Raw genomic sequence first — 21680 nt, 5'->3', positions numbered from 1 at the left:
CAAATTCTGAGAATCCAGTGTATAGCAGGATGATTGTAGCTAATAATACTGTGTTATATCATTGAAAGTTGCTACTAGAGATCTTAAATGTTCTCGAAAAGAAATGGTCATGATGTAATGGGGCGGAGGTGTTCATTCATGCTGTGGTGGGAATCATTTTGCAATATGTGAGTATATCAAATCAACACACTGTATACCTTAAACATCCACAATGTTATACGTCAATTATACCTCAATAAAGCTAGAAAAAAATAAAACCTCAGCTAAAGCAAGGAAGGGGTGTGGGGTGTGGACTGCCAGTAGTTTAGCTAAATGAAGACAGATGTCAGAAGCGAATGCAGCTGGTTTAACTTTTCAAAAAAAAAAATAATAATAATAATAAGGGAAGTGTAGAGGTAAGTACCAGAAGCATGTGATAAGAGAAGAAGGGTGAAATAGGAGTACAAATCTGAGTGAGTTCCAAGAACGCCTGTGAGGGTGAATTTGAATCTGCAATTATGGCCCAAGCATGCAGGAGGCTAGCTATGCTTCCAGGAAGCCGGGGAACCAAGAGGAAGGCAATCTACATGTAACTGCAGCGCAGTGGGATACAACAGCCCTGCAGCGTGAGTGTGAACGACTGAAGATGTCAGTGCCTCTGGACCAACAGCCTGGATCCCTGCGTGACTGCAGGGAGGAGGGCCGCCCTGCCGCCTGCTCCCCACCCGGTACTGTCCGTGAGCAAGAAGTACCCCTCAGTTACCGCAGGGGTTTACACAGTTTTAATTTTGTCTATTTCCTACAGTAATTAGCCTACCCAAACTCACACAATAAGCATGCATAAAATTGTTAAAATACAGAGCAAACAGTTAGTCGTGGTCATCTCTGAGAGGTGTTAGGCTAGGATTTTGTGACTTTCACTTTTTATTTTGTCTTGTTCAATTAAAGAAAAAATATAATAAAAGGCATGCAAAAAAGACAAAAAAAAACACAAATTTTAAAAGAGCAAAACAAAGCAATATATATTCCATATAAAAAATTTTAAAACGCAGTGCCAAATAGTCTGCTTAAATCTTCAATTATACTCTTTTACAAAAAGGGGTAATTTAGCTGCGTCGGGGAAATGTTTGAGGATCTTGAAGCTTATTGATTAGAACAAGGGCCTACTGTAGAGCAGGGAAGTCTGTTCAGTGTTACCTGGCAGCCTGGATGGGAGGGGCCGTTGGAGGAGAATGGATACACGTACATGTGTGGCTGAGTCCCTTTGTTTTTCACCTGAAACTATCACAACATTGTTGGTTAATCGGCTATACTCCTATACAAAATAAAAAGTTAAAAAAAGAAAAGAAAAACCTAGTGTTGGAAGATTAAAAGGCAAAAAGACATTGGGTATACTTATTACTCAGAAAGTTTCTACCAGTGAGGGAATAGAAGACTTAAGTGAAGCAGGTAACATCATCCTTATTTTGTAGATAAAAACGATGGAGACGCGTAGAAAGATTAAGTGACTGAGCTCCTGTCACACAGTTAGAGGCAATTCTGGGCCTTAAAATAGGAATTCTAATTCCAAATACAGCTCTTTCTTTTTCCTTTTTTTTTTTTTTTAATGATGTTTATAAGAAATCATCAACCAGACCTTAAAAGAAATATAAATGGCCATTGCGGATTAATTTTCTTTCATTGGATTTCAAATAAATGGACATTTAAATGAAAATTCTAACATTATGCTCAGTATGCAGTGTTTTCACAAGATAGCAGATTAATAATGTAGCACTAGGTTAGGTTCATTTAACCATATATCTAGGGCTTCCCTGGTGGCTCAGCGGTAAAGAATCTGCCTGTCAATGCAGAAGATGTGGGTTAGATTTCTGGGTCAGGAAGATCCCCTGGAGAAAAAATGGCAACCCACTCCACTATTCTTGCCTGGGAAATCTTCTGGACAGAGGAGCCTGGTTGCATGGGGTTGTAAGAGTCGGAAACTACCACCAACCATATGTCTAGATTCTGGGTTTTTATTTTCTTCTTTTTCTGAGAAATATTTGTTAATTCTCACTAAGAGCCAAAACAGAGAAGTTGGCATTATGGCAGGTACTTAGTACACAGTCCAAACCCAAAGAACAAGGGAAATTTGCAAGGTGAAAGAGGGGAGGGAGTTCTCAGATTGGGGTGGGGGAGCAGCCAAAGGGGGGGAAAGGAAAGCTTAAACCCTCCTATGAAGGAAATTTTTCCAACTACTGATATTCTTCCATTGTCCTATCCCCGCTCCCCACCTTGATTATTCACTAGGTATTAGTTACCAGCATTTGACTGTGATCCTCAGCCTTAGAGATATTTACCCGCACCCTAAACATCTCCAGTCCATGAATGAAAAGCAGGCCAAGCTGGGAAAGAATTGAGGGCAACAATAAAGTCGAGCTGGCATTTCACTTGCAAAGTTAGATGTGGCCAAGGGTAATAGGAAAGCTTCAGACTCTCACTCAGCATGGAGGCTGAGCTAAAGAAACTTAGGAGAACTGCTCCAGTCAGCAGGGCTGGACTTGAAAGAAATTTAAATACAGTGACAGTCCCTTGAACAGCAAGGAGATCCAACCAGTCAATCCTAAAGGAAATCAACCCTGAATATTCATTGGAAGGACAGATGCTGAAGCTGAAGCTCCAATACTTTGTCCACCTGATGTGAAGAGCTGACTCATTGGAAAAAACCTTTATGCTGGGAAAGACTGAGGCGGGAGGAGAAGGGGATGACAGAGGATGAGATGGTTAGATGGCCTCACTGACTCAATGGACATGAGTTTAAGTAAGCTCCGGGCGATGGTGAAGGACAGGGAGGCCTGGCATGCTGCAGTCCATGGAGTCACAAAGAGTAGGGCATGCCTTAGTGACTGAACAATATGTAAGATTGTGTTGTTTAAAACAAGAGATTGAATGAGAATATAGGCCAAAAACCTAGTTCTTAGCCAGTCCCAGATCCTTATCAACTTAAATTTGATATTCAGGGTTTTTTGTTTGTTTGTTTTTGTAGTCTGCTTTTAAGTGGCAGTGGGTTTGGAAAAAATTGAAGGCAAGCCTCTCTGACTAAATTTGCTCTCTCTAGTTATTAGAGTGTGGAGAGATTCATTAAAATTAAATAATTACTGGACATTATCAGGGCAACTTTACTGTGTGCTTTGAGAGGTATTAGGAAGTAGTAAGTAATTAACTACTTTAAAAACAAGATGTGAATATATTGGCAAAGCTAGAATTTTGTTAAATACTTTAAAGGCTGTACTCTACTGATGCAAAAATGGGGACTAAGAATTAGGTAAATTAATTTCAAAGTAACATTTTGTGATAAGCATTTATTAATATTTCCCTAGCCCTAAGATACTGCCTAAACCTCTAGTCATTTTCCCAACCCCTCATATGTTGTTTACAATTCAGAAAGTACTTCAAGAGGAAAACGATCGAGTGCTATGTTGGGGATCTCCGTCTCTCCCCTTAAGTTCTTACTCCCTTCATAACATTCAAATCCCTTTAAACAGCTTTTTTTTTTCTAGTTCCTCTAGTTGTTTTCAGACTGATGGTTGATCTAATAATGTATGCTAACCTAACATAGCTGGAGACGACTTTCTGGGCCTCAATATTCTTTTTTTCCCCCAGATTTCATGTTTGTTTATTTATATTTATTGGGATATAGCTGCTTTACAATGTCGTGTTAGTTTCTGCTACAGAAGACAGTGGATCGGCTCTGTGCATACATACATCCCCTCCCTCTTGGACGCCTTCCCACCCTCCCCACCCCACCCCTCTAGGTCAACACAGAGCACCGGACTGAGCTCCCTGGGAAGCTTCCCACTAGCCATATTACTCAGCCATATGAAGGAACGAAGGTGAGCCTCAGAGTTCTCGAAGGAAGCAGACTGTCGTGTGCAGGGAAAGAATGTTTGAGGCAGATACTTAACGATGTAAAGATTCTGGCCCTCTTCCTTAGTAACTGTGTGACCTAGGATAACGTGTTTAGCTTCTCTACATTTATGTTTTTCTGAAGTAAATGATACAAATGATAATCTCTACTTCACAGGGTTTTTGAAGGTTAAAAAATCCATAAATGTTCAGCATAATGTCTAGAACATTATTTATAGATGATAAGTATTTTTGTTCTTCATCAAGAAAAGAGTTAATGTTTCATAATACAGGGCTGCTTAAAAGAATATAATGTGATTATGTATATACAACTTTTTATAGCTTGTAAGGTGCCACAGAAATAAAAACAGAGTGTGACGTGTATTGATTGATGTTGTGTGGTAGTGTGTGTGCATGCTCAGTCGCTCAGTCCTGTCCAACTCTTTTGTGACCCCATGGACTGTAGTCCGCCAGGGTCCTCATCCATGGAGTTTTCCAGGCAAGAATACTGGAGTGGGTTGTCGTTTCCTCCTCCAGGGGATCTTCCTGAGGCAGGGATCCAACCTGAGTCTACAACACAGCAGTAATAGAAATGACAATTCAAGAAGAGGACTTCTGCCATGGAAGTGAAAATTAGGATGAATTAACATAAACTGAGAGTGAAAACAAGTTAAGAATTTAATCATTAACAGAAATTCTGATCCATGTTCTATAAACCAGCTCTTATGTTCTAGAAACCAGCTCTTATAATCTGGATCCCCAAAATTATCAATCAAAAAGGGGCCGTGGATGAATGTAGCTCCTCAGTTTAACGAAATCTTGTGTGTCTTAGCAAAGACTTCTATGGAGACAAACACTTGAGAATTGGTAGTGGAATCTTTTGAGGTTTTACTTAACACCTGATGCAAAGAACTGCCTCCTTGGAAAAGACCCTGATACTGGGAAAGATTGAAGGCAGGAAGAGAAGGGGGTGACAAAGGATAAGATGGTTAGATGTCATTACTGACTCAATGGACATGAGTTTGAACAAACTGCGGGAGATGGTAAAGGACAGGGAAGCCTGGCGTGCTGCAGTCCATGGGGTTGCAAAGAGTTGGACATGACTTAGTGACTAAACAACAACAATTTGGATTTTCAGAGACAAATGACTGGTATGTAGAAATACAAAGTTCCTAACTAAAAAAATAAAAAGACAACCCCCCAAAAAAAGTGGCTGCAGCCTGGATTTAGCTGCACTTTCTGTTGTACTTACATGTGCGTCACTTTACTTAAATTGTAGAAGGAATGTGATTCCAGTTGCTGCAGAGTTGCATCTATTGACAAGTAGCTGAACGTCACAAAAATAAAAGACAAAGTAGAAAGTTAGTAAGGTCGTGAACTGTAAACATACCATTAATTCTGATGTAACTGCTTTGTCAGGGGCATCCCAGGTCATGAAACACGTACAACCCTCATGATTTCGCCCTAATTATGTTAAAAGTAGTCACGACTCCTTTTTTTAGATCCTGTTTTATCTGAAAGTTTCCCAGTTCATTGGTCTTACTCATTTTTCAGGTTTCATTGAACCGATACTTCCTTTAGAAGCTTTCCCGAAATTTCCTGATTAGGTCAAATTTCTCATAGGATAGCCTCATGGCACCACAAACTTTTACTTCCCACTAATTATCACAGTGAAACTTTTGCAAGGGCTTGGATGATGTTTGATTTATGTTGTCTCATTAGACAGCCAGTTCTCGGAAATGGAGAACTGAGTCTGTTTCTGATGGACACTGAATATTGAGCACCTTTCATATTGCTTGTCTTATTGTAGACTTCCAACAAATATGTAATTAAGTGAATGAATGAGTAAATGATTGAATAGGTGAGTTACTCAAAATAGCAGAAAGTGAAAGATGGCAGAATAGAATACACAAATGAATAAGAAGCATCTTTAATGGAGTACCTAACAGTATGAGAGTAGAGATGTAGTTTCAAAGATGAAGAGAAAGCCACCATTCTCTATTGGAGCGTTCCATGCAGTGGTGGCTGTATACTCAAGACGTTGAAGCTGAAAACTCAAGGTTTGTTTTGAACTTTGTAAATGAAAGGCAACACAAATAAAGTTCTAAGTACTTAAAAAAAAAAAAGAAACATAAATACAACTCATGAAGAATACACAAGGGATGATGTTTCAAATAGTCTCCTTAAATTCCATTCTGTAATAAGAATAACTAATGCAGCCAAATTCAAGGACTGCGTGTTCCTGAGAGGCATTTCTATGACACCTGGGGAAATTAATGATTAATAGATGGTGTCCACCTGTATGTGGAGCCAAGTTTCTCAACCTTGATCACACAACTGAACTATCTGGGAGGCTTTTGAAACATGAGTTATAAGGGATGGTCAAACGCTTTTATTTTTAAAAAGCTTCCCAGATGACTTAAGGTGTGTGTGTGCGTGCTCAGTCGTGTATGAATCTCTACGACACTGTGGGCTGTGGCCCAACAGGCTCCTCTGTCCATGGGATTCTCCAGGCAAGAACACTGGGGTGGGGTGCCATGCCCTCCTCCAGGAGATCTTTCCGACCTAGGGATCGAACCCACGTCTCCTGCATCTCCTGCATTGGCAGGTGGTTTCTTTACCACTGTGCCACCTGGGAAGCCCCTCTAAGGTGCAAGGCAAGGTTAAAAGCCCCTGGAGTATAGTTTGAGTTGAATCTGCCAGTAAAATGCTTTCATTAATGCAATGCTTGTAAGAGGAGTGCTGACCGCTCCACCTGCGTTTCTATCACTGGTGGTGTGAGTATTCTGAGGGTCCTGTGCTGTCTGTTTTGAATTATCTACTCTCCAACCAGTAATCCTTTGATTTGTCGGGTCTCCCAAGCCATTGCCACTTGTGGATAACATTACATAAATTATTTTGATCCAAATATCACATCTCTAACAGAGAGGAAACCATTGAGGATGTCGAAAAGGATTTATTGTGTAGACATTATGGGGATTTAAGGTGGGTGAGGCTGAGCAGTCTGAGGGACAAGGTTAGTTATGAAGGTGGCAAGCTTGTTTTCCTCACTTTGCATCCTATCCATTGCTCCAGTATTTCTCCTGAATTTCTTAGTTTAGGAGGGGCAAAGCTTTCTTAAGGTTTTAGTCATTCAGCACGTGTCATAATAAATGAAGTTCCAATTTCTCCAACTAAATGATACCTCCGTAGAGGGCTGTCATAGCTTCGTTGCAAAGACAACACATAAGAACCATTTATTCAGTGGGATAAAAGCAGTGATTCCCTATTGCTTATCCTATTTTTATAATCAGGAAAAATCAGAGCCCACTTCTTCCTCAAATTTCTTCTTAGCATGTAAGTTGTATGTAATCACTAGGGTAACCATATCATCTATCATCCAAAATAGGGTATTTTTGTGAGTTAAAACAGGGTACTATTAATAATTATGTCAGAATAATAGGTGGGAAAGTGCGATGTCCCAGACAAACCTCCCTGCTGATCTCTCTCCTCTCCCGAGATAAGACAGCTTCCTATTTTGTGCTCTATGCTTAGTTGCTCAGTCATGTCTGACTCTTGCAATCCCATAGACCGTAGTCTGCCAGGCTCCTCTGTTCATGGGATTTTTTATGTATGTGTGTATGCTTTCATTCAACAAATATATATTGAACATTTTACTTTATACGTTAGTAAATGGGCATTGACCAATCAGACCTGCTCCTGAGCGTTCAGGAACTCACAGTAGTGAGAGATACAGACTGGTAAAAGGGATTAACATGTGGAGTGATAAATTCTCTGATGGGATAAATTCTCTGATGGGAATCTGGACTAGAGAATCTCAGCACAGACTCCCCGGAGGAATCTTCCTCAGGACCGTCACATCTGCCTGGACATCCTGAACATCTCAGTTAACCTTCCTTCTTTTATTGTCCATCATTTTATTTTAAACCTTCTCAAATTTCTAACCCTGCCCATTCTACCCTCAGTATTAGTAGATAATCTTTTTTAATAATTTGTAGAAAAGATTGAAACCTTGAGATGAGAATTTCCGGAATTCCCCTCCAAGAAGCCTATTAATTTACCTGCCTCTGCCCCACCTCATACCACTACTTTCTTGTTATAGTACCAAAGAGGCCCATCTTCCTGCAGGTCAGCCCCTCTACTTGGATGCCATTTCCTCCTGCCTCCCTAAAGGACCTCATACTGTTAAAATTGTTCTTTCTTCAGTTTTTTTAGCCTCTCCTTCTCTCTGATGCCTTTCCCTGGTCCATGTTACGTCTACCTGTTTACGACTCTCAAGTTTCAGTCTCTACCCAAATCTCTCCCCAGTGCCTCGACATACCCGGGATTTCCATATCTCCTTAGTCTACCTTGATACCCAAATCCCCTCCTGAACTAATATATTTATTTATTATGTTTTTGATTCCTGAATTAATATATTTATTTATTATTCTTTTGCTTCCTTGTCTATTTCTTTTCATTTGAATGTAAACTCCACAGGCGCACGGTTGATTGTCCATTTGTTCCCTGAGGCATCCCAGTCACTTAGACCAGCAATTGATAAATACCAGGGAATGAATAAATATTTCTTGAAATGAACTGATGAAAACTGATATCCTGATGTCTACTAGATATAGCTGCTTGCTGCCTCCAAGGCACCTCCAATGCCCTGTGCCCCAAATTGAATTCCTAACGTATCCCCTGCCTCTCCATCGCAGATGCACAGAAAACTTCTCTGCCTTGGCACACGTGCTTGTCAACCACACAGAGGTCCTAGTCAGAAACAGCAGTGAAATTCTCCATCTCCCTCCACCTCCAAGTCAACCAACTTTTGTTCTCTTCTCCCTTATTTTTCAAACCTGGCCACTTTTTTTTAATTACCGCTCAAGCCACCCCCGTTCAGCCTGTCATCCCCATTCCGTTTGCCACCTGTCCCCACCCCGGGGCACTGAGTCAGCCTCCTCACTAGCTTCCTGCCTCCAGTTTCCTCCACTTCCACCCATTTTCCACAGCACAGACCGGGCATGTTTCTAAAGCATCTGATCTGTCACTTCCCTGCATATAGTCAACCTGTGGCCTAGTCCTTAGGGGAGATTTCAAACTCCTTCAAAAGATTCACAAAGCCCTGTCCTCACTTACCTCCCAGTTTTATTCTTCTCCACTGTTCCCACTTTGAGACTAAGCTCCAGCTTCCAAAAACTTATTTTTCATTTCATTGACAGCCATTTTTTCTTCTGCTTCGACTTATCTTTTCCTCATTTGTTTTTGTTTCTTTCCCCAGACAATATAGATTGCAAATTAGGCACCATTTCCTCCAGGAAGCCTACCCTGACCACACCCCCTATCCAGGTAACAGACTTCTCACATGAGTTCCTAGGTCACCCTAGAACTGACTCCATCATGGCACTTATCACTCTCTTAGGAAGGAAACTGGAGGTTCCATGAGTGTCGTCAACTATTGTATGTGACACATCTACCAAAGCGCCAGGCACAAAGTAGGGCTCTAATTATTCATTGAATGAATGAATGAATATAGCCAAGTAGAGACACTAAGGGCTTCCCTGGTAGCTCAGCTGGTAAAGAATCTGCCTGCAATGCAGGAGACCCTGGTTCAATTGCTGGGTTGGGAAGATCTGCAGGAGAAGGGATAGTCTACCCACTTCAATATTCTTGGGCTTCCCTTGTGGCTCAGACGGTAAAAAAATCCATGTGTCAATGTAGACTCACCAATTTTAACAACTGTACCAGCCTGGTGGGGGAGGCTGATACTGTGGGAGAGTGCGCGGCAGGGGGCAGAGAGAATACGGCAACTTTTGTACCTTCCCCTCAGAGTTGGTGTGAACTTAAAACTGCTCTAAAGTGTATTTAAACAAGGAAAGAAAGAAAGAAATCTATAGTATAGCCCTGAACTGTAGGAACAAGTCAGAACTAGAGATGGTCCTTTAAGAATTAGTTGTGTTAGGTAACAGTGAGGCCAAAGGCAAGAGAGTGTTCATTCGAGGGGCAGAGGTCACAGAGGAATTAGGACAAAATAAACAAAGAACTGGTGTGTAAGGATCTGAATGAAATAGGAAGCCAGGAAAGGAGACGGGGGAGTAGTGAGGGTAAGATGTTGAAAAGAGGGAGGGAACAACAGCACGGAAACCGAAGACAAGAATTTGAAAGAAAGGAAGGGCGGGTAGGAAAACAAAACAAAACAAAAAACACTGCAGAGATGTTCAGCTGGGATGGTTTCTCAAAGTCAGCACTACTGACGTTCTGGTCTAGATCATGCTTGGTTGTGTGGGGGGTATCCTACACCTTATGGGATGTTGAGCAGATCCTTCAACTCAGCGCTTACATACTGGTGGCACCCTTCCCTCCAGCTGTGACAATTAAAACCTCAACTGCCCCTGAAATGACTCACGAGACAATAAGTGGTCACGAACTGACTAATTTTAGCCAGAGACCACACAGCCTGCTCCTGGTGGCATTGTTGTTAGCCTGCCTGGATTATCTGTGCTGCTCATCAGAATCAATGAATGAAAATAAAAACCTGGCTCATTTCATACACAGATACACTCGTCAGTGCAACATGGAACCTCTTTTTCTCCTCACTCTTGAGTGCACAGCAGTTTGGTTTTCTATGATTAAGAATTATTTTTAGTTCTTTTTTAAAAGTGAGATGTCTGAAATCATTGACTACATTTATGAGAAAATGTTAACATTTGTACCAGTGGTGAAAAGAGAATCAAGAATTGGTAATGAGGATAGATAGAATACACACACACACACACACACACACACACACACACACACACATATATATTTGTTTATAGGAAAGATTTCTGGCTAATGTTTTGCCATGTATCAAAATATATTGACATACACTAAGAATTAGTAAATTCTTAAGACCGAAGGTACTTAAATTTACTTTAGGCTTAAAAAAATCTTTTAGGGATTAGGGGGTGGAGATGCAGCAAAATCAAATAAGCACCTCGTATATAAACTTCATGTATACTGAAAATGTAGACACCATTGCCTTATGTAAGTGCAATATTTTAACAGGTGTGTTTCTTGATAGAACCCTGTTAGAAAACTACATGTCACAATTGCAAACATCTTTTTATATTAGAAAAATGTGACTTACATCCTGGAGATATTGGGCAGATTTGAAAACGCACGACTGGGAATGGTTTTCAGATGAGTCTCTATAAACTTCCTATAAAAAAAGTCACACAGAGTTCAAATCATTAGATTTTTCTAGTAACCCATGCTAATTATACAGAACATGTTATTAGAAGCATGACAGTCATTACAATATATATTTTATCATACATCATCAATAAAAATAATACTCGATGAAAAGCAAAGAATTTTCCCCCCAACAAAACAAGAATTAAGAGTGAGATTCAAATGCAGAAAACAAATCTTCAAACATTGTCTTCAAATTTGCAGTAAACTGGTATGCCTTGTATAACATCATATTCAACCTGTTAACAGAAGGGCAACATAATATATTCATAAGTTTATTAGGACTACTGAATTCTTTGTCAATAAAAATATCTTGAAATGCCACCAGGGCTTTATTAAGATTGTACTAAGAGGATTTAAAATAGTCGTATGATTATAACCTTTTTGCCTAACCAAAGGTTTATTCTGTCATTACCTTGATCTTATCATGAACTTGCTGCAATTTGGAAATAAGTGACTGACAAAGAGCTAATATTTCACAGGATCATGGCATCTTAGTTGCATATGCAAACTACTGGCTGTGGCTTTTCTTCCTGTTTGATTTTTGATACATTTCAGAAGATTGAGACTGTTTTTCTTATGCAAAGAGACATTTTGATGCATTCTAGTATGTCTCTCCACGTGGATCCTCCATTGTTTACTCCCTTTCTTTGTTGTGGGGCTTCCCTAGTAGCTCAGCTGGTAAAGAATCTGCCTGCAATGCAGGAGACCTGGGTTTGATCCCTGGGTTGGGAAGATCCCCTGGAGAAGGGAAAGGCTACCCACTCCAGTCTTCTGGCCTGGAGAATTCCATGGACTGTATAGGGCAGTCCATGGGGTCACAAAGAGTCGGACACGACTGAATGACTTTCACTTCACTTTTTCTTTGTTATAGCAACCACTTGAATAGAATTCTGTATGGAAAAAGATAAACCTACTGTCCTAAATCACTTTCCAAAAAGCCAATGCCTCACCATGCCTATCATCTTCTTCATGGGTTTCTTTTTGCCATTTACATGTTGGTAATTATATATTGTCCATTAACTAGCTTTTTAAAAGCTATTAGACTGAAATTGTGTATTTTTCCTTCTAGGCTGCAGGATGATTTCTCAATCCTTGATTTCTTTTATCTCTGTACTCTTTGAACTACTAATTTTTGCAGTGATTAAAATGTATTTAGAAATTCTGGTGTCTGGTTCTGTCTGACTGGAGCCTGGAAGTCCCCTACCTCCCTCCTAACAATAAATAAAAAGCTACACAGACAGAAAAATTTATCTCTTCTTAGATCTGTGGGGGAGGGGAAGATAGGACAAACCACAGTCCTCAGGACAGGAGAGACAGACAGGAGTCCCCACTTCTCAGAGCAGAGACTCATGAGTAAAAACTAAAGGGGGTTGGGGGGACCAGCGCCAGGGTACAGAATCAGGAAAACCCGAGCTGTGACTGACAAATTGCCAGCACGCAGCGCACACAACTCTGAAAGCTGAAAACTCCAGGACAACCTAGTTATAGGTAGACCTCCACTGTTTTGTGAGATTTGCCTCCAGGAGTTCCACCAAATATTAAGGAAAAAATCCCTTTGTGCTTCTGTCAGAGGAAGGGGAAAAGGAAGCACTTAGAAATACAGTTGACCCTTGAACACTAAAGGGGACGGTTAGGGGCATCAACCATTACACTTTAAAACATCCACATATAACTTTATTGCTGGCCTTCAGTATGTGTGTTTCTGCACCCGCAGGTTCAACCAACCGTTGCTGGATCATGTAGGATTGTCGTATTTACTACAGAAGAAAACCCACGAATGGGTGGACCCAGGCAGTTCAAAGCCATGCTATTCAAGAGTCAACTGTATATCAGGGCACTCTGTTCTTAACAAAGCCTGCCCTCAGGGGAAGCTAGTTATCTACAGCCTGTAGAAGGGAAATACCCAACTCAGCTCACTCTGGCTTATTCTGCCCTGCCGAGGGGGAGAGAAAATACTGAGAAATGGGAAATTCATGGTCCAGAGGCACAGGCTTAGCAAAAGACCTAATCACAGGGCTACAGAATGCGTTCCCTCCCCGGACATCTCACCACCACCTTACTGACCTATTTATAGCCATTCTTTTTATCCAGTATGTCCTATCAAGAAGTAAATCTGTAACTTGCCTAATCAAATCTTCAGTAAGGCCAAATTAATTTCTAAAAGGACCTATTAACTTGGGGGCAGAGAGAGGTGATGTGAATAACAACAGTAAAATGTCAGCCTTTTGCAACGTTGGTGATTGAGCATCAAGTGCAATGTGTCTTCATATGAGTCCAGAAATTCAGGGCCCATAAATTACCTGCACCCACTCACAGCTCTCCTAATTACACTCTCTTAACTGGATTGATTAAAAGCCTGTTGGTCCAGATCCAAGATTCTAAAGTTAAAAAGAAATGAGAATAAAAGTCATTGCGACTAAAATCTCCTAGTCAAACTGGGCCATGCCTAAGGAAAACAAAAAGATAAGATACACACCTGATGGGTATCACCTGAAGAGAGCCAGTTTCTTGACCTCAAAGACAGTCTTACTTATAGAGCATGTCCTAAGGCGTGGATCTTGAGGGCAAGCTTATCTAAGATTGCACATTCTGCTTGTAGGTCATATGGACCTAATTTGTAACTTTCATTGGCAAATATTCTGTCTCCAAAAGTAAAGAACCTATATTTAATTTTAAAAAATTTAAAAGCCCACCAGATGGATTTTGCTGGTGGTCCCATAACTAACAGTCCATGCTCCCAATGCTGGGGACCTGGGTTCGATTCCTTGTCAGAGAACTAGATCCCATGTGTGGCAATTAAGAGCTCACATGTTGTAACTAAAGAATCCACAGGTTGCAGCAGAGATTGAAGATCTCCCATGTGCCACAGCTAAGACTCTGCACAGGCAAATAAATAAATATTGAAAAAGAAAATTAGAGTAACAATAGTTCTAAGTTTAACTTGGAACAGAAATAGCATTTAGATGCAGTTTAAAAGCCTGTGGCTTAAAGGTTCAAATAATGTTTATGTTCTTTCCTGATATATGAATTCCTAAAATCTGTAATACATGTTTCTGGGATTCTCTCTCTTTCACACATGTAAACACACACTTTAAGCCACAACTACTGAGTTCATTGCAGTTGATGGAGTTCAGAATATACTATCCCAAAACACATTGTGTTGGCATACTGAATATTTTAAGCTGGGGGAATATGAGAAGCAGGGTGTAGGAAGGATTTTATAACCCCCTCTATTGCTTCACCCTCTGAAGCAAGTCATAAGACCCTCTTGTGAGAGGTGCCTTCCCAATGCCCAGAGATAAGCACAGTCTTACCGGGAAGACGGGGGATGCTGGGGGATTTGAATGAACAGACCTTGCAGGATTCCCATAGTTTACTAGTCTTAGCTCATGCCCCTCCATCCTATCACATTTTCCCACCACTCTTCATCAAACAGTGGAACGGTAGCCTATGATCATTCAGGTTTAATCACTTCTTCAAGTCTCCATTTCTGCATAAAGCTCCCATGCTGTGTAAAACTCATTTTAAACACACCTCTATGCTTTTCTCTTGTTACTCTGTCTTTGGTTACAAAGACCTAGCTGAGAACCCAGAAGACTAGAAGGAAAATAATTTTTTTTTTCTTCACCTAAAGAGTAGAATATGCTTTAAAAGACAAAATTTTTGAAATGTTCACAAAACAAGATATTCTTCTTGGCCAAATTTCTCACCGAAGAAAGCCACTCATATGAATATAATTATAAGAATTTCGTATCTCAGTGCAACTGTCTTACTAATGATACAATATGCATGGTGAAAGTGAAAGTAGCTCAGTCGTGTCCGACTCTTTGAGACCCACGGACTATAGAATCCATGGAATTTTCTAGGCCACAGTATTGGAATGGGTAGCCTTTCCCTTCTCCAGGGGATCTTCCCAACCCAGGGACTGAACCCAGGTCTCCCACATTGCAGGTGGATTCTTAACCTGCTGAGCCACAAGTCCTAAGCAATAAGTCTTCACCTAAGATGAAAATGAATTATCTATTTATTGGATGAACTTAGCTAATAACATGATGATTATAATGCAGAAGACTGGTTTCAATAATGTTAAATGAATTAGCAGAATGGTAGCTGATCATATAAATTGTTGAATTTAATTTGCAGATTGTACATTTTACCTGGATATATTCATAATAGTGTGTACATGATCTGGAAAAAAAACTCATTAATGAGTTAAAAAATATATATATTTATTATTATATATATATATATAATTATATATATTATATATATATATTTCCTTTTGGTATAAATTGTCTAGGTCTCCACTCTAAAATTCACCACATGTCTCCTTTTTCTTCCCCAGCTTTTAAAATGTTATTAGCCTGATTTGCACAAAATCATATAGTAAAAATTTTCTCTCAAAGCATCTATTTCTCTTCTAATAAAGAGCAAAAATTATTGGCCAGGACATAACATCTAGCTAATTAAATACTGAAGATATCATATTTATTTACAGAGCCTTTGGTCCATTTTCCCCAATAGTTTTACTATGAACCTCCTGGAGAATAAGTTATTGTATTGATAATATGTGGGTGCCTTACTGACCTCTAGCTCACCCTAGATGTGTGAGCTTCAACCCTTAAGGAGGTTTGGTGGTGGTTTTATTAGGGAGTAATTTTCTAACTAGAGCTAACTTATATGTGTTTATCACCAACTTCTTTCTCTTTTTTGTCCCTTCACCTAAAGACATACAGCTGGATATTCTTCCCATTGTCTGTATATTCAAAAGCAGAGCTTGATTCAAAGAATCTTATGACACTGTGATATGACCCCTTTAAAAGCAGATGGGAGAGGAAAAAAGCAAATGATTGTATTTGGCCAAAATATTTTACTTTCAGAATACATTTTAAATATTTTGGGAGAGAAAAATACATATCTAAGAATATATTCTTTAGACAAAAACATTAGAAAAGCTTCAAGGTGTTACACTATTGTCTAAAGGATCAGCATCAAAATAGCGTTTATTTTGCAAGAAAACACACCAGGTACTGAAGAGACTCTGCTTTTCTTTTTTTTTTTTTTCTTTTGATGGTTCAAAATAAGAAGACAATGATTATTCTCTCTAAAATGAAAAAAACTCAGAAAGCTTACTTTATACAAATAGTATCCATATTTACTATTAATGACTAAGGTATCACATATAAGTCTTTGGGGGAAAAAAGTTTACAGCTATAGTTTTGTACCCCAAAGGGAGTATGTATATTTAATAGTTAAACAGGTTGGCTTTAGCATATGGAAATTACAAGAGAGAATAAATATTTAAGCTGATGATGTAATTTATTTTTCTAAGACTTATTTAACCAAGAATGATCAGTGAGAATGCGACTTGGCCAAATATTTCCTTTGTGCTTTACAAGATTTGTATTTCTCAAGTATCTGCATCAGGAAGCTGTAATGCAGAAATAAAAATGCATGTGAAATGCCACTGATTGGCTTGCAGATTTTTTTTTCTGAATTGGATTCAGTTTTAAGTACTCTTGCAGTAGTGGGCAATGGAGGAGGGAAATCTGGTTAATGCTACTAAAGAGAGCGGATAGTTCTCTATGTTCCTACAAGAACAGTTTGTACAATTAGATTTTTCACAGTAATCTTAAATGATAGTAGGCTCATTTCACTGAAATGTTATCGACGTGTAAATTCAGTTAACATTCCAGCATCTTGTGTTTTACGTTTCTGGACTCATACATACAGAGTTTGTGTGTAGATGTGTACATGTGGGTGTGGGTTTTTAATAAATGCTTCACGTTTCCCACTACACCTCTTACTTGATAAAGAATGTGAAGTATGAGCAGATGAGCCAGACTGAGTCTTCTGAGTTGAGAATCCTTGCTGATCTTTGCCATGGCTGAGCTTGTGTGGTCCAGAAACACCAAACTTCCCACTTGGGTGTCACGTTTTTGGTCTCTTGGCAATCAGGCTGAGAATATTTTGTGACTCTGCACCAGGAGCTTGTTTGTTGAATATCATCATCTGCATTTCTTTCTTATTTTCCTTTTTTGGGGGGTTATACCACGTGGCCTGTGGAATCTTAGTTCTCCAACACAGGGCTGAACCCCAGCCCTGCCAGTGAAAGTCAGAGTCCTAACCACCGGACTGCCAGGGAACTCCTTTGTCATCTGCATTTCAACGGCTCTTTTTTATTTTCTTTAATTAAAAAATTTTTAGGAGAAAGAGTATCTTTTATTCAGAATTATATTAATTCTGTTTTTAACAGCTTTGTGGAGATGTAATTGACATATAAGGGCTTCCCAGGTGGTGCTAATGGTAAAGAACACTTATTCCAATACAGGAGACATAGGAGAGGTGGGTTCCATCCCTGCGTTGAGAAGATCCCCTGGAGGAGGGCAGAGCAACCCACTCCAGTATTCTTGCCTGGAGAATCCCGTGGACAGAGGAGCCTGGCGGGCTATAGTCCATGGGGTCGCAAAGAGTCAGACACAACTGTAGCAACTTAGCATGCACGCACGCACAGCTGACATACAACGAAACTATATGCAGTTAAGGTATATAGTTTGGTGAGTTTAGACATGTGCACCCATGTGGATTTCATGCACCCGTGGAACCACAACAATAAAGGTAATAGACAGTTCTGTCACCTTTGAAGGTTTTCCTCTGTCCCCCTTTTTTGATTGTTTTTTCTTTGTTACATGTTTGTGTGTATGCTAAGAACACTTAACATGTGATCAACCTGCTAAACAAACCTTTAGTTAGCAATACATTATTGTTAACCACAGGCACTATATTGTATAGTAGATCCTCTGAAAACTCATTTTTATTAAAATATCTGGACTTCCCTGGTGGTCCAGTGGTTAAGAATCCGCTTTCCTATGCAGGAGATGAGGGTTCGATCCCTGATCAGGGAATTAGCTGTGGGGCAACTAAGCCCACGCGCCAGAAGTACTGAGCCTACACACGCTAGAGCCCGCGCACCACAATTGATGTAGTTGTGAAGACCTGATGCAGCCAAATAAAGAAACAAATGTATAAAATATCTGTTTTCAATCAACTGATAACTTTTTGAGGTGTGCCAAGTGTGACCATAAAAGGTACTGGAAAGTACAAAAGGAAGAATTGGTGCAAATAATCCAAATACTTACATATTGTGAACTTTTAGGCTATAAACTGGACAACATCAGATATGACATTTATCATTTGCCCATTGTTTTTTACTTTGCTGAGGTGAAACTGTCATTGGTGAATGTGTTTTACCACTATGAAAAGTTTTTTTTTTTTTTTTTAACTTTGTGATGAGTTGTGAGAGAGTGCAGTAAGCACAGGGATAAAAATCAGGGATGCAGACCCAGAAGGATGGTGCAGTTGAGATTCCTTATATAGAGACTGTATTTTTAAGTATGAAAACTTTAATCTGTACCGTGTTGTGTCTTCTGTTTGTGGTGGTAGGTTGGGATTTCAGTCAGTGTTGATGGTGCATTATTTACAAATAGTGTAAAAATACCAGGGGATGCCTACAACACAAGGCATGAAACTCCAACACCCAGATTCCAAAGGCACTTGTGAGCCATCATTTTGTGATAGTTTCCATTGGGGCTTTAATTTTTGTGATCTGAGACTTAGAACCCAAACAATGGCCTGATAGATCTGGCTTATGGAAATTATTGAGCTTACATCATCTGGGAGAGAGTTTTCTATTCATAATGCTTGTTTTCCAGATTTAAAAATACATATTTAATTTGGTTTTATTTCATTACTTGGGATACTTTTGTACTGAAAATTTTTCAGAAGTATAATTTATGTTTAATAAGATGCATAAATCTTAAATGTCTACTTAGATACTTAAGGTATACTAGCTTGTCAATGAAAAAAATTAATCAATGTCTAAGAATGAAATGGAAGATTGTATTCAAGCCAGTCTGAGGATTATAGCCCAGGAGACAGTATCTCAGAGAGCTTTGCCAACTGCTCTGCAGAGGTGAAGGGGGAGGCCAGTATACACATGGTTTTGGTGAAGAGTTACATGCAATCAAACACACATCTCAGTAGAAAGTTGCTGTTAGTCAGAAGGAAGGGAAGACTTAGTTAATAGCTTAGTGCTTTTCTAAGTATGGGAAGATGCAAGAATCCAGGTTTATAAAGAATTTGTCCTAAAACACCTAGCTATCTGAAGGTCTGTTCTGCTGGTTTTCCCAAAGCACAGAGTGCCTCATCCTGATCTTCACTATGAAATCCTTTCAAAGTGTACTACAGGTCAGCGGCTGCTAATGACTTGATTCTTGTAGATGTGGATAGTGGACAACATTCTTTATTTTACAATTCCTTCCCTTTTGGTCTTAATTTCAAACCAAGGTTTGGGAGGCATTTCATGACCAATTTGTCCCACGTGCTAGGAATGCTCATCCCCAGGTCAGGTGAAGATTTAATCAGTGTACTGTTTCTGGATTAGGCCCTGTTAACAGTAGTCCCTGGACTACCTAGATATCTTACTGATCTAAAAAGTGAAAGAAAGTGTCAGTCACTCAGTCGTGTCTGACTCTGCGACCCTATGGACTGTAGCCTATCAGGCTCCTACATCCATGGGATTTTCCAGGCAAGAATACTGGAGTGGGTTGCCAGTTCCTTTTCCAGGGAAAAGAATACCCAGTGATTGAACCTGTATCTCCTCCCGTCCATGGGATTTTCCAGGCAAGAATACTCGAGGGGGTTGCCATTTGCTTCTCCAGGGAAAAGGAAACCCAGGGATTGAACCTGGGTCTCTCACATTGTGGGCAGACTCTTTACTATCTGAGCCACCAGGGAAGCCCAACTTATTGGTCTGAAGAGTCCAGGAAATTGTTCCCTCTGGTTCCTTCTTCCCATATTTAGAGTTATATTATCACAACAATTGATCTTATAGAATTATATATTTGACCAATCAGGTTTCAAGTGACCTAATCATCATTAACTTTATCTGAGTCTCAGTCACGCATTTGGTAATGTAAGAAAATTATAAAATTAGGCAGAATACAAGTACTATGACTAGTAACTTTGACAGGTCATCAGTTAAGTATTTAAGCTAAGAACTTTCCGTAGGTGTGACTCAGTATCGTCCCATGTCATACAACTAGTCTGTTTTATATCATCACCATCTTTAAGGGAAATGGTCCGTTGGCACTGCACATAAAGTTCACCAGAGATGCCTGAACACGTGGGCAAGTAGTGAGTTCCTGTGATTCCTTCTAGGACTGCGAAAGGAGTGTTATCATCTAAGGAGTCACATGACTGGGGCCAGAAGGAGAAAATTTATTTTACGGTTGAGCAGTTATTTCTGCCACTGGGAGGTCTGGTTATCGTATAATACAGAAACACAATGCACAGGAGAGGGGGAAGAGACCAAAGGGCAGAGAAAAATTTAATGTTAAAGTTTTTTTGCCTTGTCTTAAAATATTAAATTGTAAGTATAGGCCAGTATACTTATACTATACATATATGTACATATATACCCATGTGATCAGAACCTGAGTCAAAACATAGAATACTCTATTATCATCTGAGAAAGTCCTCTTGTGCCCCCTTCCAATCAGTAACCCACCCCTCTCAGAAGATAACCACAGAATTGCTCTCTTTGTTGAGATGATACAAATAAACTTATTTATAAAACAGAACCAGACTCACAGAGAACAAAATTATGGTTGACAGGGTGGAAGAACAGGGGGATGACATAGGGAGCTGGGATCAATATGTTATTTAAAACGGATAACCAAGGACCTACTGTATAGCACACGGAACTCTGCTCAATGTTATGTGGCAGTCTGGATGGGAGAGGAGTTTGGGGGAGAAGGGATACATGTTATATATATGGCTAATCCCTTTGCTAGCCACCTGAAACTATCACAGCATTGTTAATTGGCTATACTCCACAATGAAATAAAAAGTTAAAAAAAAATTGCTCTCTTTGTTAACTTCACATAAATGTAATCATACATTAGCCACCTTTTTTTCTGTCTGGCTTCTTTTGTTCAACATAATGTTTTTGAGATTCATCCATGTTGTTGCACATATTATTCTTTTTTATGGCTAATTATGAATGCACAATTTTTTGTTCATTCTCTGATATTTTTTCAATTTGGGGCTTTTATGGTTAAAGCTTCTATGAACATCCATGTGTAAACTTTTTATGTGCATATACAATCACTGCTCTTAGCTGAATACCTAGGAATAGGATTTGTGAATCATAAGCAAATATATACTTAATTATAACAAACACCACTGGTTTTGAATGTGACTGTACTATGTTCCCTTTTACCAGTGACAGATGGGAGTTAACTCCACGTCCTCACCAGCACCTGGTATTACCCATCTTTTAAATTTTAGCCAGGCTGGTAGATGTGTATGTAGCAATCTTGACTGGTAATTTTAGTTGCTAATAGATTTGGAGAAATGCAAGGTCATAAAAAAACATATATTTGTAAACCCAAGGGTGAAGTTTAACTTTATCTGTCAACTTGACAGGGCCATAGAGTGCCTAGATATTTGGTCAAACATTATTCTGAGTGTGTCTGTGAGTGTATTTCTGGATGAGGTAAACATTTGAATGAGTAGGTTGAGTAAAGTTGGTTTCCCTCTCC

The 21680-nt window shown here is 39.5% G+C and overlaps 1 protein-coding gene across 3 annotated transcripts in view; it reads right to left on the bottom strand.

Annotated features, from left to right (window-relative positions):
- TSHR (thyroid stimulating hormone receptor) overlaps positions 1–21680 on the bottom strand; it is a 159881-nt gene that overhangs the window by 68247 nt on the left and 69954 nt on the right. For 2 of the 3 annotated variants that reach the window (XM_043472691.1, XM_043472693.1), the window contains exons 3-4: positions 10970–11041; positions 5114–5188 (exon numbers count right to left, since the gene is read on the bottom strand). In XM_043472691.1, the coding sequence (XP_043328626.1) occupies positions 5114–5188; positions 10970–11041 (147 nt within the window). The remainder of the gene's footprint in view (positions 1–5113; positions 5189–10969; positions 11042–21680) is intronic. The other variant, XM_043472692.1, reaches the window with a different exon arrangement.

The sequence above is a fragment of the Cervus canadensis genome, chromosome 6 (assembly GCF_019320065.1).
Source record: "Cervus canadensis isolate Bull #8, Minnesota chromosome 6, ASM1932006v1, whole genome shotgun sequence".
NCBI lineage: Eukaryota > Metazoa > Chordata > Mammalia > Artiodactyla > Cervidae > Cervus > Cervus canadensis.
This window is presented reverse-complemented; position numbering and strand designations above follow the sequence as displayed.